The sequence below is a fragment of the Podarcis gaigeae genome (genome assembly GCF_964106915.1).
Source record: "Podarcis gaigeae genome assembly, chromosome: 14".
Taxonomy (NCBI): domain Eukaryota; kingdom Metazoa; phylum Chordata; class Lepidosauria; order Squamata; family Lacertidae; genus Podarcis; species Podarcis gaigeae.
The window spans coordinates 14082370-14095788 of NC_139690.1; the positions used below are offsets into that span (position 1 = coordinate 14082370).

General features: G+C 44.7%; 1 protein-coding gene across 2 annotated transcripts in view; it reads right to left on the reverse strand.

Annotated features, from left to right (window-relative positions):
* The window catches only part of LOC310831635 (NAD(P) transhydrogenase, mitochondrial-like), a 69090-nt gene that overhangs the window by 38859 nt on the left and 16812 nt on the right, over positions 1-13419 (reverse strand). For both annotated transcript variants that reach the window (XM_083712543.1, XM_083712544.1), the window contains 5 exons: positions 12829-13058; positions 10827-11044; positions 5627-5714; positions 3751-3839; positions 1313-1500 (listed from right to left, as the gene is read on the reverse strand). In XM_083712543.1, coding sequence (XP_083568669.1) covers positions 1313-1500; positions 3751-3839; positions 5627-5714; positions 10827-11044; positions 12829-13058 — 813 coding nt within the window. The remainder of the gene's footprint in view (positions 1-1312; positions 1501-3750; positions 3840-5626; positions 5715-10826; positions 11045-12828; positions 13059-13419) is intronic.

Sequence of the window (13419 nt, forward strand, 5' to 3'; positions counted from 1 at the left end):
TTTTGTAAAAGTTTTGTTTAAGTTGTTTGTTGTTGTTTGTTTTTCTGTACACCACTGAAATATATTTTTAATAAATTAAGCGGTATAGAAATTAAATCATCATCATCACCATCAATGTACCCTCCCCTGAGATATTTTGGTTGAGGGCAGGCTGAAACGAATGAATAATGATAATAATAAAACATGCATCATTTTTATTGTAAGGCCTAATATTGAAATATTAGGTGCAGGAATTTGGGACCTCTTCTATCGTTTTACCTAAGGCTTTGAAATGCTTTTTACCCCTTCCTCTTTCCTCAGTGCCACTTGTCCCTGTTGTCAATTACCTGGGATAAAGTTGAAGACCAGTACAGTGGTACCTTAGTTCTCAAACACCTTGATACTCAAACAACATGGAATCCAAACACTGCAAACCCGGAAGTAAGTGTTCCGGTTCGCAAACTTTTTTCAGAAGCTGAACGTGCTCCGTTATGAGTGTTACGTTTCTGATTTGAGGTGCCACACTTCTGTTTTGAGTGTTATGCTAAGTTCTGTCTGTTTTTGCTATTTATTTTGTGTTTTTGTTTTCACAGCTCTTTTTTTCATGACTGTGCGGAACTGAGTTCAGCTACTGATTGATTGATTGATTGATTGCGTGACTGCAGTACATTGTTTATTGCTTTCATTTTATGGATCAATGGTTTCGTTAGATAGTAAAAAATCATGTTAAATTGCTGTTTTAGGGGTTGTTTTTAAAAGTCTGGAAGGTTATTCCAGACTCAGCCAGATTTCTGCCTTCGAACCTTGACTTTTGAGGTATTCATTTAGGTATTCATTTTGCATTACTTTCTGTGGGAAAGCGTGCCTTGGTTTTGGAACGCTTTGGTTTTGGAATGGACTTCCGGAATGGATTAAGTTTGAGAACCAAGGTACCACTGTAATACACAAACACCCAAGTTCTTCATGCACAATCTGATGGAGTGGAAGCTATTTTGTGTTACATGTCCACCCATCAAGTATGATGCATTCAGAGGAGGAATGTTTGGCATAGGAAACTGTCTTATCTTGAGTCAGACCACTGGTCCAATTAGCTCAATATTGTCTGCACTGATTGGAAGTGGCCCTTCAGGGTTTCAGGCAGGGAGTCCTTCCCAGTCCCCCATGGAGATGCAAAGCGTTGGACCAGGGACCTTCAGCATCCAAATTGGGATGCTCTACCACGGAGCTACAGCCCCTCCTCTTGGCTGCCTCCTTGGTGACTGGATCTGCAGGCTCCTAATTAGGAGCACACTCTGCCAAGGGCATCTGGAATCGTTATAAAGTTGTACAGTACCTGGAATAAGGGCAGTGCTAATAACAATATCCACCTCTTTGCACTGTTTGGCAAATAATGCCAATTCCGCCTCGATAAATTCCTTGGACATCTCTTTCGCATACCCTCCGACGCCTTCTCCCGCTTCAGCAATGCTCACTTCTAACGTTTCCGCGCCAAGAGATTTGAACTGCTCCAGAGCTGGAGGCCTGCAAGCAAAGTGGGGAGAATTTCACAGGCACTGCCGAGTCAGATCTTTTCCAAGCCACAGGTAGTTAACCTAATAGGGATGCGGGTGGCGCTGTGGGTTAAACCACAGAGCCTAGGACTTGCTCATCAGAAGGTCAGCGGTTCGAATCCTCGTGATGGCGTGAGCTCCCGTTGCTCGGTCCCTGCTCCTGCCCACCTAGCAGTTCGAAAGCACGTCAAAGTGCAAGTAGATAAATAGGTACTGTTCCGGTGGGCAGGTAAACGGCGTTTCTGTGCGCTGCTCTGGTTTGCCAGAAGCGGCTTAGTCATGCTGGCAACATGACCCGGAAGCTGTACGCCGGCTCCCTTGGCCAATAAAGAGAGATGAGGGCCGCAACCTCAGAGTTGGTCACAACTGGCCCTAATGGTCAGGGGTCCCTTTACCTTTACCTTTAGTTAACCTAATATGTGCTCAAAACAGGTAGCTGTCCATGCCAATGCAGAGTGTCCTTCAAGGAAGAACTCCGAAGTCCATATTTGGGTCAATACCAAACAAATGTGGTAAGCTGACAAGTTCTCTAGAACTCACACCCAGGGCCGCCTTAAGCATATCTGGCGTCATGGTGCAAAGATCCCTCCGGCGCCACACTCCCTGATCCCCGAAGTTGTCCAAGCCTCTGCGGGGATCTCTCTCCTGCCGCGGATGCTTGGGAAGGAAGCTGCATGCCCCCCAGCCATATGGTTGATGGGGCACAGCTGGCGGGCATGCAGGAGGGAAAGGTGTGCTGATCCCGTGGGTTACCCAAGAGGTGAGGTCCAAATCCGGTCCGTGCTCAAAGGTGCTATGTGGAGGCAGCCCGTAGTAGCTGAAGCTGGGTGCAGGGCAGGGAGTCAGGCAAAGTCAGGAACAGGCAAGCAAGCAGGGAGCCAGGGCAGGTCAGGAGCTCAAGCAGGAAAGCAGGACAGGGTTCAGGCAGGAACTAGCAACCAACAATGTTGCTCCCGCAACTTGGGACTGGGGCCGGCCAGCTTTTATCTGTCCTGAACATAGGGCGGCCTCGATCCTCTGGTGACTCGCCTCCCCTGGCCTGGAGGCAAGCACTCCTCCTGCGGGAACTTAGTTCCCCTGCCTCTCTGCCTTGAGCTTCTGCAGCTCAGGAGAGGCTGGAGGGGTTACCAGACCCAGAGGCAACCTCAGATTCCTCTGATGGGGCTGAGAGTGGAACACCTGCAGGCAATGGGTCCTCCATCACCTCAGGAGCCAGAGCAGACTCAGCTGATGCCTGCACCTGAAGATCCAGCACAGGTGAGGACCCTTCAGGCTCATGCCCCAGCCCTGGCTCAGCTGGTTCTGGAGGCGGGGAATCCTGTGCAGGCTGGGATCCTTCAGGTTCAGCATCCGAGTCCGAATCCCAGGCCATCACAGAAAGGGGAGGCCACCGGCAAAGCCGTGCAGCTCCCCCACTCACTGGGGCGCCCCTGAGAGGCCGGCGCCCTGGCGCAACGCACCGGTAAACCCAATGGGAAAGACGGCTCTGCTCACACCCTGCTTTGTATAACATCTTGCCAGACAAAGAGTTCTGGAAGATCTCAAAAGCTTGCCACATTTTTGCAACCCAACCGTGGATTTCAGAGTTTCATCTTTGCTTTTTATTCAATCAAGCTCAGTTACTGGTTTATTTGCAAAGAGATGTAGGTACACTGGTAAGACCATAGGCTGCAAGCAGGAAAGGAATATATGCACACTTTAAGCAATCTTTAAAGACCCTGTGTTTCTGTAAGATTCACAACAGCTTATGGTTTGAGGATTTGAGTTACTATAACACCAGTCCTGAAAGACCTACATTCTCTCCCAGTACGTTTCCAAGTGCAATTTAAAGTGTTGTTGCTGGCCTTTAAAGCCCTAAACAGCCACGGCCCAGTATACCTGAAGGAGCGTTTCCACTCCCATCGTTCACCCCAAATATTGAGGTTGAGCTCCGAGAGCCACCTGGCGGTTGGTTTCCTCACTGTGAGAAGCCAAGTTTCAGGGAACCAGGCAAAGGGCCTTCTCGGTAGTGGCACCTGCCCTGTGGAACACCCTCCCACCAGTTGTCAAGGAAATAAACAACTACATGACATCTGAAGGCAGCCCTGTTTAGGGAAGCTTTCAATGTTTGATGTTTTATTGTGTTTTTAATATTCTGTTGGGGGCTGCCCAGAGTGGCTGGGTAAACCCAGCCAGATGGGTGGCGTATAAATAGCAATTGTTGTTGTTGTTGTTACTATACCTGGTATCAAATCCCCTAACAATGGCTCCCATGGATTTAGCTGCTCCGGCTGCAGCTAAGCCAGCTACACCACCACCAATGATTAATATCTAGAAAGAAAAACAACAGCAATAAATACCAGCAAAGATGCACTATTGGAACAAAGCACACATCACTTAAGCAGGATAAAACGGTCTAGAATAAAGGAAGAAAGTGATGGCCCAAACCTTCCTCTTTGGAAGATTTGGAAATGAGACCATAAGCAAACATACTGTCTGCTTATTAGTCTCAACCCTCACTGCAAACTTTTACAAGACAGAAATCCATGGCGTGATAACTAATCTAGGGTTGGCTTCAAAATTCAGCATGATTGGGTTAGGGTTGAGGGTCCACACTCCACAAGGGGGCCCATTGACAAGGGGCCCCCTGCAGCTGCTTCTCCTCTTCACCACTGCAACCTGCTTGTTCACTTGCCTTTTGCTCTGGCTTAGGCAACAGTGGTGCTGCAACCATAGATGCTTGCCAGCTCGCTCATTGGCCTAGCAAGGAAGGAGGTAGGAATGGAAGGATCTGTCAATTACGGTCCTCTCAATTTCTCATTAAATTGAGTTATCCACATTTCTGCAGCAATTTGTAAATTTTAATTTTCAAACCCTCATGAAAATTCATCAAGAGAACATCTCACACAGGAAATTTGTAGGATACAAACTCCCCTTGCAGAAATAACATTTATTAGATATGCAGTCATGAACGAAAGTCAAGAAATAAGTGGCTCTTAAACAAAGGAGCGAGATCAGAACTGTTGTAATTGGATTACTCAAGATTATGGAAGAAGAAAGAAATAGGAACTTTGCACCCTGAAATCCAGCACACAGGAAGTCACCTAAAATTTTTAATTTGGTATTGGAATAATTGGCTTTTTAAATTGTATTGTAATTTGGTATTGTGATAATGTGGCTTTTATTGGATTATTGTAATTGAAAATTAATAAATAATATTAAAAAGGTAAAGGGACCCCAACCATTAGATCCAGTCGTGGCCAACTCTGGGGTTGCAGCGCTCATCTCGCTTTACTGGCTGAGGGAGCTGGCGTACAGCTTCCGGGTCATGTGGCCAGCATGACTAAGCCGCTTCTGGCGAACCAGAGCAGCGCGCGGAAACGCCGTTTACCTTCCCGCCGGAGCTGTACCTATTTATCTACTTGCACTATGACGTGCTTTCGAACTGCTAGGTTGGCAGGATCAGGGACCGAGCAACGGAAGCTCACCCCATCGCGGGGATTCGAACCGCCGACCTTCTGATCAGCAAGTCCTAGGCTCTGTGGTTTAACCCACAGCGCCACCCGCGTCCCTTATAAATAATAATATATATAAATAAATAAAATTCATCAAGAAAATGCCTCCTAATAAAGACATTCTTTGTACATCGTTTTGACGAATGTACCTATTTTTGCAAACAATTCCCCCCATAATTTAATGCATTTTTGTATGTTATTTCACCAACACGTTCATTTTGATGCACGTTTTCCCCTAATATAGGCATTATTGTCAACATTACCTGGTTGATGAACTGCACCACAAAATTCACATGAGTATGGGTTTCAAAGGGTGGCCATGGTTCCTTTCTCAAATTGCTTGGGGCAGTGTGAGTTTCATAGAGTTGCCTTTAAATGCAAACTGAATTGAATTGACGCTGAGCGTTTTCAGGTTGCATCCTGCAGCGACCCAGAAGTACCAGAAAGGGTTACTTCTGGGCAAAATGACGTCACACGCATGCGCAGAAGCGGCGAATCGTGACCCGCAGATGCACAGACGTGGGTTGTGTTCTGCTCAATATGCAAACGGGGCTCCGGAACGGATCCCGTTCGCAACCAGAGGTACCACTGTACGGTTCGCACCTTTGCCGGAGGAACTTTTCCAGCTGCGGTAATTTGCCCAGTAAAAAATCTTCCAAAATGATTGGCTGCCAGGACTACAGCCTTGTACCTAGAAAGAGAGAGAGAGAGAGAGAGAGAGAGAGAGAGAGAGAGAAGAAAGAAAATGGTGAAAATATTTCTTGGCTCTTCAGTAGGCTTTGTGAATAAATTGCAACAGACTTAACAAATATACAGAAAGCAACCAAAAGGAGAATTAATAAAAGCCACCCAAAAAACAAACAACTGCTCGAGAGCATCTCCAAGATATAAATTGTCTAAGTGAAAAAATACATTTGACTGTCATAACAAATTATATCAGTGCTGGTTACATGCTTTCAAGTGCCCAACAAAGGAATATTGCTGTGGAGGGAACCATGAATACTTTGGGAGAGGCACCTGGTGGAGAGTGAAATGTTTTATTATCACCCCGTATCAGGGCCAGATTTAGGTTTGATGAGGCCCTAAGCTACTGAAGGTAATGGGGCCCTTTATATGTCCAGCTGTCCTTTGTCAACAACAAATTGCCGCTGTTTTTTGTGTTGAATATACGCTATATGGTAATTTATACCTCAGGTCTGTACCTCAGATTACAGACACTTCAAGTTACAGACTCTGCTAATCCAGAAATAGTACCTCGGGTTAAGAACTTTGCTTCAGGATGAGAACAGAAATTGCGCAGTGGCGGCGCGGCAGCAGCGGGAGGCCCCATTAGCTAAAGTGGTGCTTCAGGTTAAGAACAGTTTCAGGTTAAGAACGGACCTCCAAAATGAATTAAGTTCTTAACCTGAGGTACCACAGTACAGTAATGGATAAAAGTACAAAGATTCACAAAATGTTTAGGGGTATGCGTACCCCTCCGTCCCCCCAGAAAAAAAGCACTGGGCATGTCTAAGGTTCATTAGGGGTGTATAACATCCAAACAATTGGAGCTATTCTGGTTTCACTCTAGTTCTCTGAAGAAGAAAACAAGAGGTTTAGATTATTTCTTTCTTTTTAAAGCAACAGGGTTTTGTTTTGTTTTTGCGGGGGGGGGGGGTTCATTTTGAAAACATGTTAAGGAAATCCACATCTGTGGATGCTACCCAACTTAATGCTTCCAACATAAACGTTCCTTGTGAAGTCGCAGCAATGTTTGCCTTATTTTTCACTTCACGCAGGGTTTACATTATCGCTGATTAACAAGGGAATCCCTCTGTTGTATATGTAAAGAGGAATAATTGCATCCATGCCTGCATTCACTCTGCCTACAAGATGATTCAACAGGAGGTCGACTCATAGACAGCTGTCAGAGCAACACAGGGACTCCTCGAAATCTTGTGCATACTCGATTTCCCTTGGTTGTGTGCTAGCTCCATTGACCCCAAATTAGGATTGTTGGGCTACTGAGATGCTAGCAGGGACACCTGCATGCTTTATACCATACAACACCAAAGCCATTTTGCAGGTCAAAGGAGCTACTGGTATGATCTCACCTGCACTGTGGTCCTACCACTGAAGATCGAAGGAGGATGGAACAGATAAAGAGGACTCCAGTACACAAATGTTGATGTGTCAATACATCTGTATTTAAGGAAGAGGTACAGAATTGACTCTGTCCAGCAGGCCGCCATCTTTAGTTATGTCAATAGCAGGGATGCTTGAGCAGCCTCAGGACTGCAGGGCTAGGGAAGGGACACTTAACGCTTTCTCTCTCATTTCACCCCTCAGAAGCTACCAGTTGCGTTTCAAGCATCCCATTGATGTTAAGAGGAGTTTTCCTTGAAATGCAATTCACTTCTTCGGATAGACTATTCTGCAGGGGACTACATCAGTGTTTAGTTCTTATTTAAGATATCGGGTTATTCATTTTGTAAGACCAGAGCAAGAGGCTGTTTGTTGATGAACGGGTTAACATACAACTGGACAGAAAAATGAAAGCAACCACTAGGAAAAGCTAAACGAGTCTTAGCTCCAGCCCATAATAACTTTGGGGAGAGCCTTCTCAGTGGCAACTTCCAGACTTTAGAATTCCCTCCCTAGAAAGCTAGACTGGCTCTCTGCTTTCTTGTTCCGACAGGCGTTTGGGAACTGACTGCTTTTAACAAAAGGGCTGGTGCCACACTGTTTTCATTGTAATTATTGGTATATATCATAACAGCAATAATAACATATGTTCTATATGTATATTGTTTTAATTCTGTCAGTGTTTGATTGTTTTTAATTATTGTATTGTTTTTTCCTGTTTTTTCTCTGCAGTTCTTTTTATCTGTAAGTTCCCTTGAATCCCGTCAGGGAAAAGGGTGGGTATTAATAAATATATCATAACAGCAATAATAACTGGCCACAGTGTATAACTCTTAGCATTACCCATTACTACAGTCAGGAAGTACAGTGGTACCTCGGGTTAAGTACTTAATTCATTCCGGAGGTCCGTTCTTAACCTGAAACTGTTCTTAACCTGAAGCACCACTTTAGCTAATGTGGCCTCCTGCTGCCGCCGCTCCGCCAGAGCCCGATTTCTGTTCTTATCCTGAAGCAAAGTTCTTAACCCGAGGTACTATTTCTGGGTTAGCGGAGTCTGTAACCTGAAGCGTATGTAACCTGAAGCGTTGTAAGCCGAAGTACCACTGTAGTTAACCTTCTCCTCTCCTCTTCTCAGATTCTGAGGCTACAGAGGCTTTTCTTTGGGCAGCTATTTGCACGACAAAAACCATGCAGGTTACTGGCATTCACACAATTCCTGTTACGTCTAGTTTGGACTCTTTTGCCCTTCTTGGCTGCTTTGTGCAAAGGAGGACAGCATGCAGCCCTGTTCAAGCAATCTTTGGGCTTGGCAAATGGCAAAAGTTGCCATCTTATGCCAGAAAGGGAACATCAAACGAGTCGTCCCTGCGGCATGTTGAGCGCCATCATTGCTTTCCAGAAAACCATTGTATAAGCAATACATTGACTACATCAAGGCCCTGTTTTCTCAGGAGATTGCATCCAGGTAAGCAGGTCCAGAATATGCTACTGACACCTAATTTGTCTTCTAGAAGTGCTCAGAAACAAAGCTGTTCTGGAACCAATTGCAGAAACAGCTGCAGCCCCAGAAATATGTGGCAACTCTTACTTTGCTATTAACACAACAAAAGCAGAGCCTGTGAAAGAACAGGCTGATAAACTTCAGCTGATAAACTTGAAAGTCAATCCAAATTGCCTCCAGATCAGATTTTACATCCAAGGTGTTTTTGAATGACCGGGTAGTAGCAGTGACCCAGTCCTAGCCACAGAAGCAAGTCCCATATTTCCAACTAAGTACACTTGAGTTTGAAGCCCTTCATATCACATTGACTGTACTATGAGCCAAAACCTTTGGGGCCAGTCATTGCCATTCAGGAATAAACACATTTTGAATCAATTCACGTTTGGAACTGATTTCAAAGCTGCTGGAATTTTTTCTTTCTTTCAACCCAACAAACTGGTTTAAATGCTACACGAATTATGTACACATGCTGCATCTTGAAATGGTTCGGAATTAAAGCCACTTCATCTCAATTGGACTCATTTTGGTCAAGACACCAAGCCAGACTTGCCATTGCTGTATTCAGAGAAAACTCTCACGTCTTTTAAGAACCGTGCATCTGGGAGATGTTAAGTCAGGTGTAATCTCTCCAGCTACAGGGCTATTACACACACTTTACGCTGTGGTTTAAATCTGACAACACTATTTTTCCAGGCTGTTTTCCTAAACACTTACTTGCTTCCTAAGTGCTGGCATCTAATAACATCCCACATACTTTCCTTCTGCCCAAATGAGGTGTCATAAATGGCCACTGAAGAGGCCCAAAATTATAATGTCTCCCAGAACAGAAGACAGAAAGGTTAAGTGTCATTAGTGTTCCCACACAACACACTTAATATCTCCTAGAAGATTCTACATCTTCTCTATATTCACGTATAATAGGGCATGTTGGACCTACAACACACAGTTGCTGTATATTCTCCCCATCTAAGACAGGAGTCCTCAAACTTTCTATCATCAGGGCCCATTTGAGAAGGCTGATCATTACTGAAGGCCCACAGTCACCAAACAGTGATCGACAGAAGCCGAGTTTGTCTTAATCAGCTAGCAGTTACCAACTTCACTTTCTGTTGTTGTTGTTTAGTCATGTCCAACTCTTCATCCCATCGCGGGGATTTGAACCGCTGACATTTTGATCGGCAAGCCCTAGGCTCTGTGGTTTAACCCACAGCGCCACCCACATCCCTATAGTCTCATCTGTAGTATACATTTAAAGAAGTATCATGCCACTTTAAACATTCATGGCTTCCCCCAAAGACTCCTGGGAGCTGTTGATTGTTCAGGGTGCTGAAAGCTGTGATTAGACCCTTATCCTCCTCATAGAGCTGCAATTCCCAAAGCTCCCTCGGAAGAGAGATTGACTGGTAAACCAGTCTGGAGAATTGTAGCTCTGTGAGGGCAGAACAAATGCAATGTAATAGTCTTTTGGTGTCCCAAGCTATGGGTTCTTCCTGTGACAAAAGCCTCCCCCCAGAGACAGGGTTTCCCCACCTTTATGATTTAGGCTGATCTAGGCTCTTCTGGGGATGCAGGTGGCGCTGTGGGTTAAACCACAGAGCCTAGGACTTGCCGATCAGAAGGTCGGTGGTTCAAATCCCCGCGATGGGGTGAGCTCCTGTTGCTCAGTCCCTGCTCCTGCCAACCTAGCAGTACGAAAGCACGTCAAAGTGCAAGTAGATAAGTAGGTACCGCTCCGGCGGGAAGGTAAACGGCGTTTCCGTGTGCTGTTCTGGTTCGCCAGAAGCGGCTTAGTCATGCTGGCCACATGACCCGGAAGCTGTATGCCGGCTCCCTCGGCCAATAAAGCGAGATGAGCGCCACAACCCCAGACTCGGCCACGACTGGACCTAATGGTCAGGGGTCCCTTCACCTTTACCTAGGCTCTTCTGAGCATGCTGACTGTCCTTCTGACACTAAAGTCAGAGAGGCTGCAAAGATATGTAGTGGAGCTGAGGCCGTAATTGTACTGATTAATCTGAAATGGTAGCCCTGGTCCTTCACTATTGAAAAACTGGCCACAATTGAGAACTGTCCAAGTAGGATAAGGGTAAGAAGCAATGCCATATAAGACACAGGTGAAACAAAAAATCCAGCCCTACAAAAAATAGCATTGGTAGAGAGAATATTGTGGATCCTCACCCTGCAATGTTGGCCATTGAACTTAAGGCATCATATCCTTGAGCGATAGTGACTCGAGGAACTTGGTCCATTGCCAAGACGGTGGCTTTGCGCTGAGCAAGTTTATCCAGCAGATCTGGGTTCTGAGCCGGATAGATGAAGCTGACAAGTGTCGCCTTCTCCTTCAGTAGGGCTGTCTCATGAACTCCCAACGCTTCATTAAAGACTGGAGCTCTGACCTGAAAGAAAAGAAATGCTTTGTTTAATCCAAAATATTAATCCAAAATATATTTCCATGTAACTAAATTAAACACCCTCCAGAACACCTTCTCCAACACAGTGTCTGTTATGTATTCAGTGGTTTGTGTTTGCCTGAGCTTGAGTCTGGACTAAGGATTCTGAGCCCCTGTGTTCTGATTTGATACATGCTATCCAATCACAGAGCATTTCAGGATTTGGGCCTCTGCCATTGGCCCTTAAACTCTGAGTTATGATTCGCAACTTGGAAGTTTAGACAGCCAATCACGTTGGGAGTGGCCCTGGCCTTCAGAAATGTATATAAGCAGCTGCCTTACCCCTGTTGTCCAATTCTGTCAGTTCAATAAAGGTTCTTGCTGTTTTCACTGTGTCTTGCCTCGTGGGAACCTACACTTTAGTGTCTTCCAGATGTTTTGGGCTACAAGTTTCATGAGGCTCAGCCAACTCAGTTGTGCTGACTAGGATTGATGGGCGTCATAGTCCAATACATTAGGAGGGAACCAAGCTGGTGAAGGCTGACTTATAGAATGCCACCTCTTCAATCAAATCCCTCCCCCAAACTCACCTTTTCCATGAAGCCTGTAACCCTTTAGTTCCTATCCCACAACAACTGAAACAAATCATATTCACCCCTTTCCATTTCTCTCCTTGTCTTCCCTTGTGCTGAAATGTAGATTGTAAGCTTCTTGGGTGAAGGCTATGTCTTTTTATACAATCTGAAGAGAAACCAGTATATGCTGGTCTTATGCTGGTCTGTGACCCAAATAAAGTTTGATGCTGATACTGATACAATGTCTTTTGGTTGACTTCTGCAAAGTGTTATGAAAATATATTGCACAATGATGATGTTCAGTTGCAGTCCTACTGGACTTAAGTCATCTCTGTTCAAGTTGAAATACTTTTGGGGTGTCCTGGTTTTTACTTTTTGAAATATGAAATATGGCAACCCTAGTGACGCAGGATTAAGGACATAGGTTATGACAATGGCTCCCAGCAAAAGTGCATTGATTGTAAATGTGAATTCAGTCAAAGATGATATTTGTATGTTTCCTTCTTTACTCTTATTATACCTGCATTCTACACCCCCTCCCCACATTGATGACTTATAACAAGCAGCTTCAGGGGGTGTTAGTCCTCTAAACAGTGAGTAAACAAACGGTGCCTTCTCTACTGCCACTGTTTTGAAGGAGAGCTTCAAGCTCATGATGGAAGTTTCTGTTTGTTCAATTAACGCTCAATTAAAGTGAATTAAAGCACACCCTAAAGTGAATTGTAGCACACCCTAGTGCCACAAATCCACTTTTAAAAAAAGGACTTGTTACAGCTAGTGTCAGGGAAATTTCAGTGTAAAATGAAGAAGTTATTAATAGGAAGCCATAACCACACTATGGGCAAATTTGTATAACCACCCTGTAAACATATCAGAAAGAATGCTCAAGAAAGACTGGACATCTATTGAAGCTGTGATATATTGCTCAGGGGGGCAGGAGAAGAGAAGAGGAAAGCAAGTCTTCAACCACCAGTTATGTCTATGACTCATCCAGAAAGTATAGCCAGAGACATTTTGGCAAATTAAAAAAAATCCACCTGGACAGAAATTTTACCCCTGAAGAAGAGGATGTGTCCTGGAAAAAGAGGACACATGGCAACCCTAGGACACATTGAATAAGGTTGCCCAAGAGATATGGGTTTGGAGATGGATAGATGAAGCTGCCATGTCATACTCTCACAAATGTAAGTCTATACATTTCACTAGCAAACTTGCCTTTAACACAAGATCAGATCCAAACACCGTTTTCAAGTCCCCAATTTTTGCTCCAGCGTCTTTGTATAGATCATCGGAGAACTTCGCTTCTTCACCAGCTCCATGTTCCACTTGCACATTAAAGCCTTGTTTCACTAAAGCTTGGACGCCAGCGGGAGAAAGAGCTACTCTCTTCTCGTTTTTGTATATTTCCTTGGGCACGCCAACAATAAGATCCTTGTAGCGAATTCCTGAATAAAACAAACATAGAAACACAACATACATAAAAGGAAAGTTAAAGAATCAACATTCTTTGACCACCAACAGAAGGGCTGTTGTGCTAGTAGTGTAAGGGGCTGTTATGTGCTAATGAGAATAATGGTGGTACAATAGGAAATCCAATGCAACAGCTGTACTAATGGATCCAAGATGCCTACAGGAAGCCCCAAAGCAGGACACAAACACTCTCCCATCCTGCAGTTTCAAGCAAACAATATTGGGAAACACACTGCCTTAGAAGCATACTATGACACCTCAGAGGTGAGGTACCCAAAAGAGCGTCTTAATGGAAGATCTCAGTGACCAGATAAATATCTGAGAAGATGGTAAATA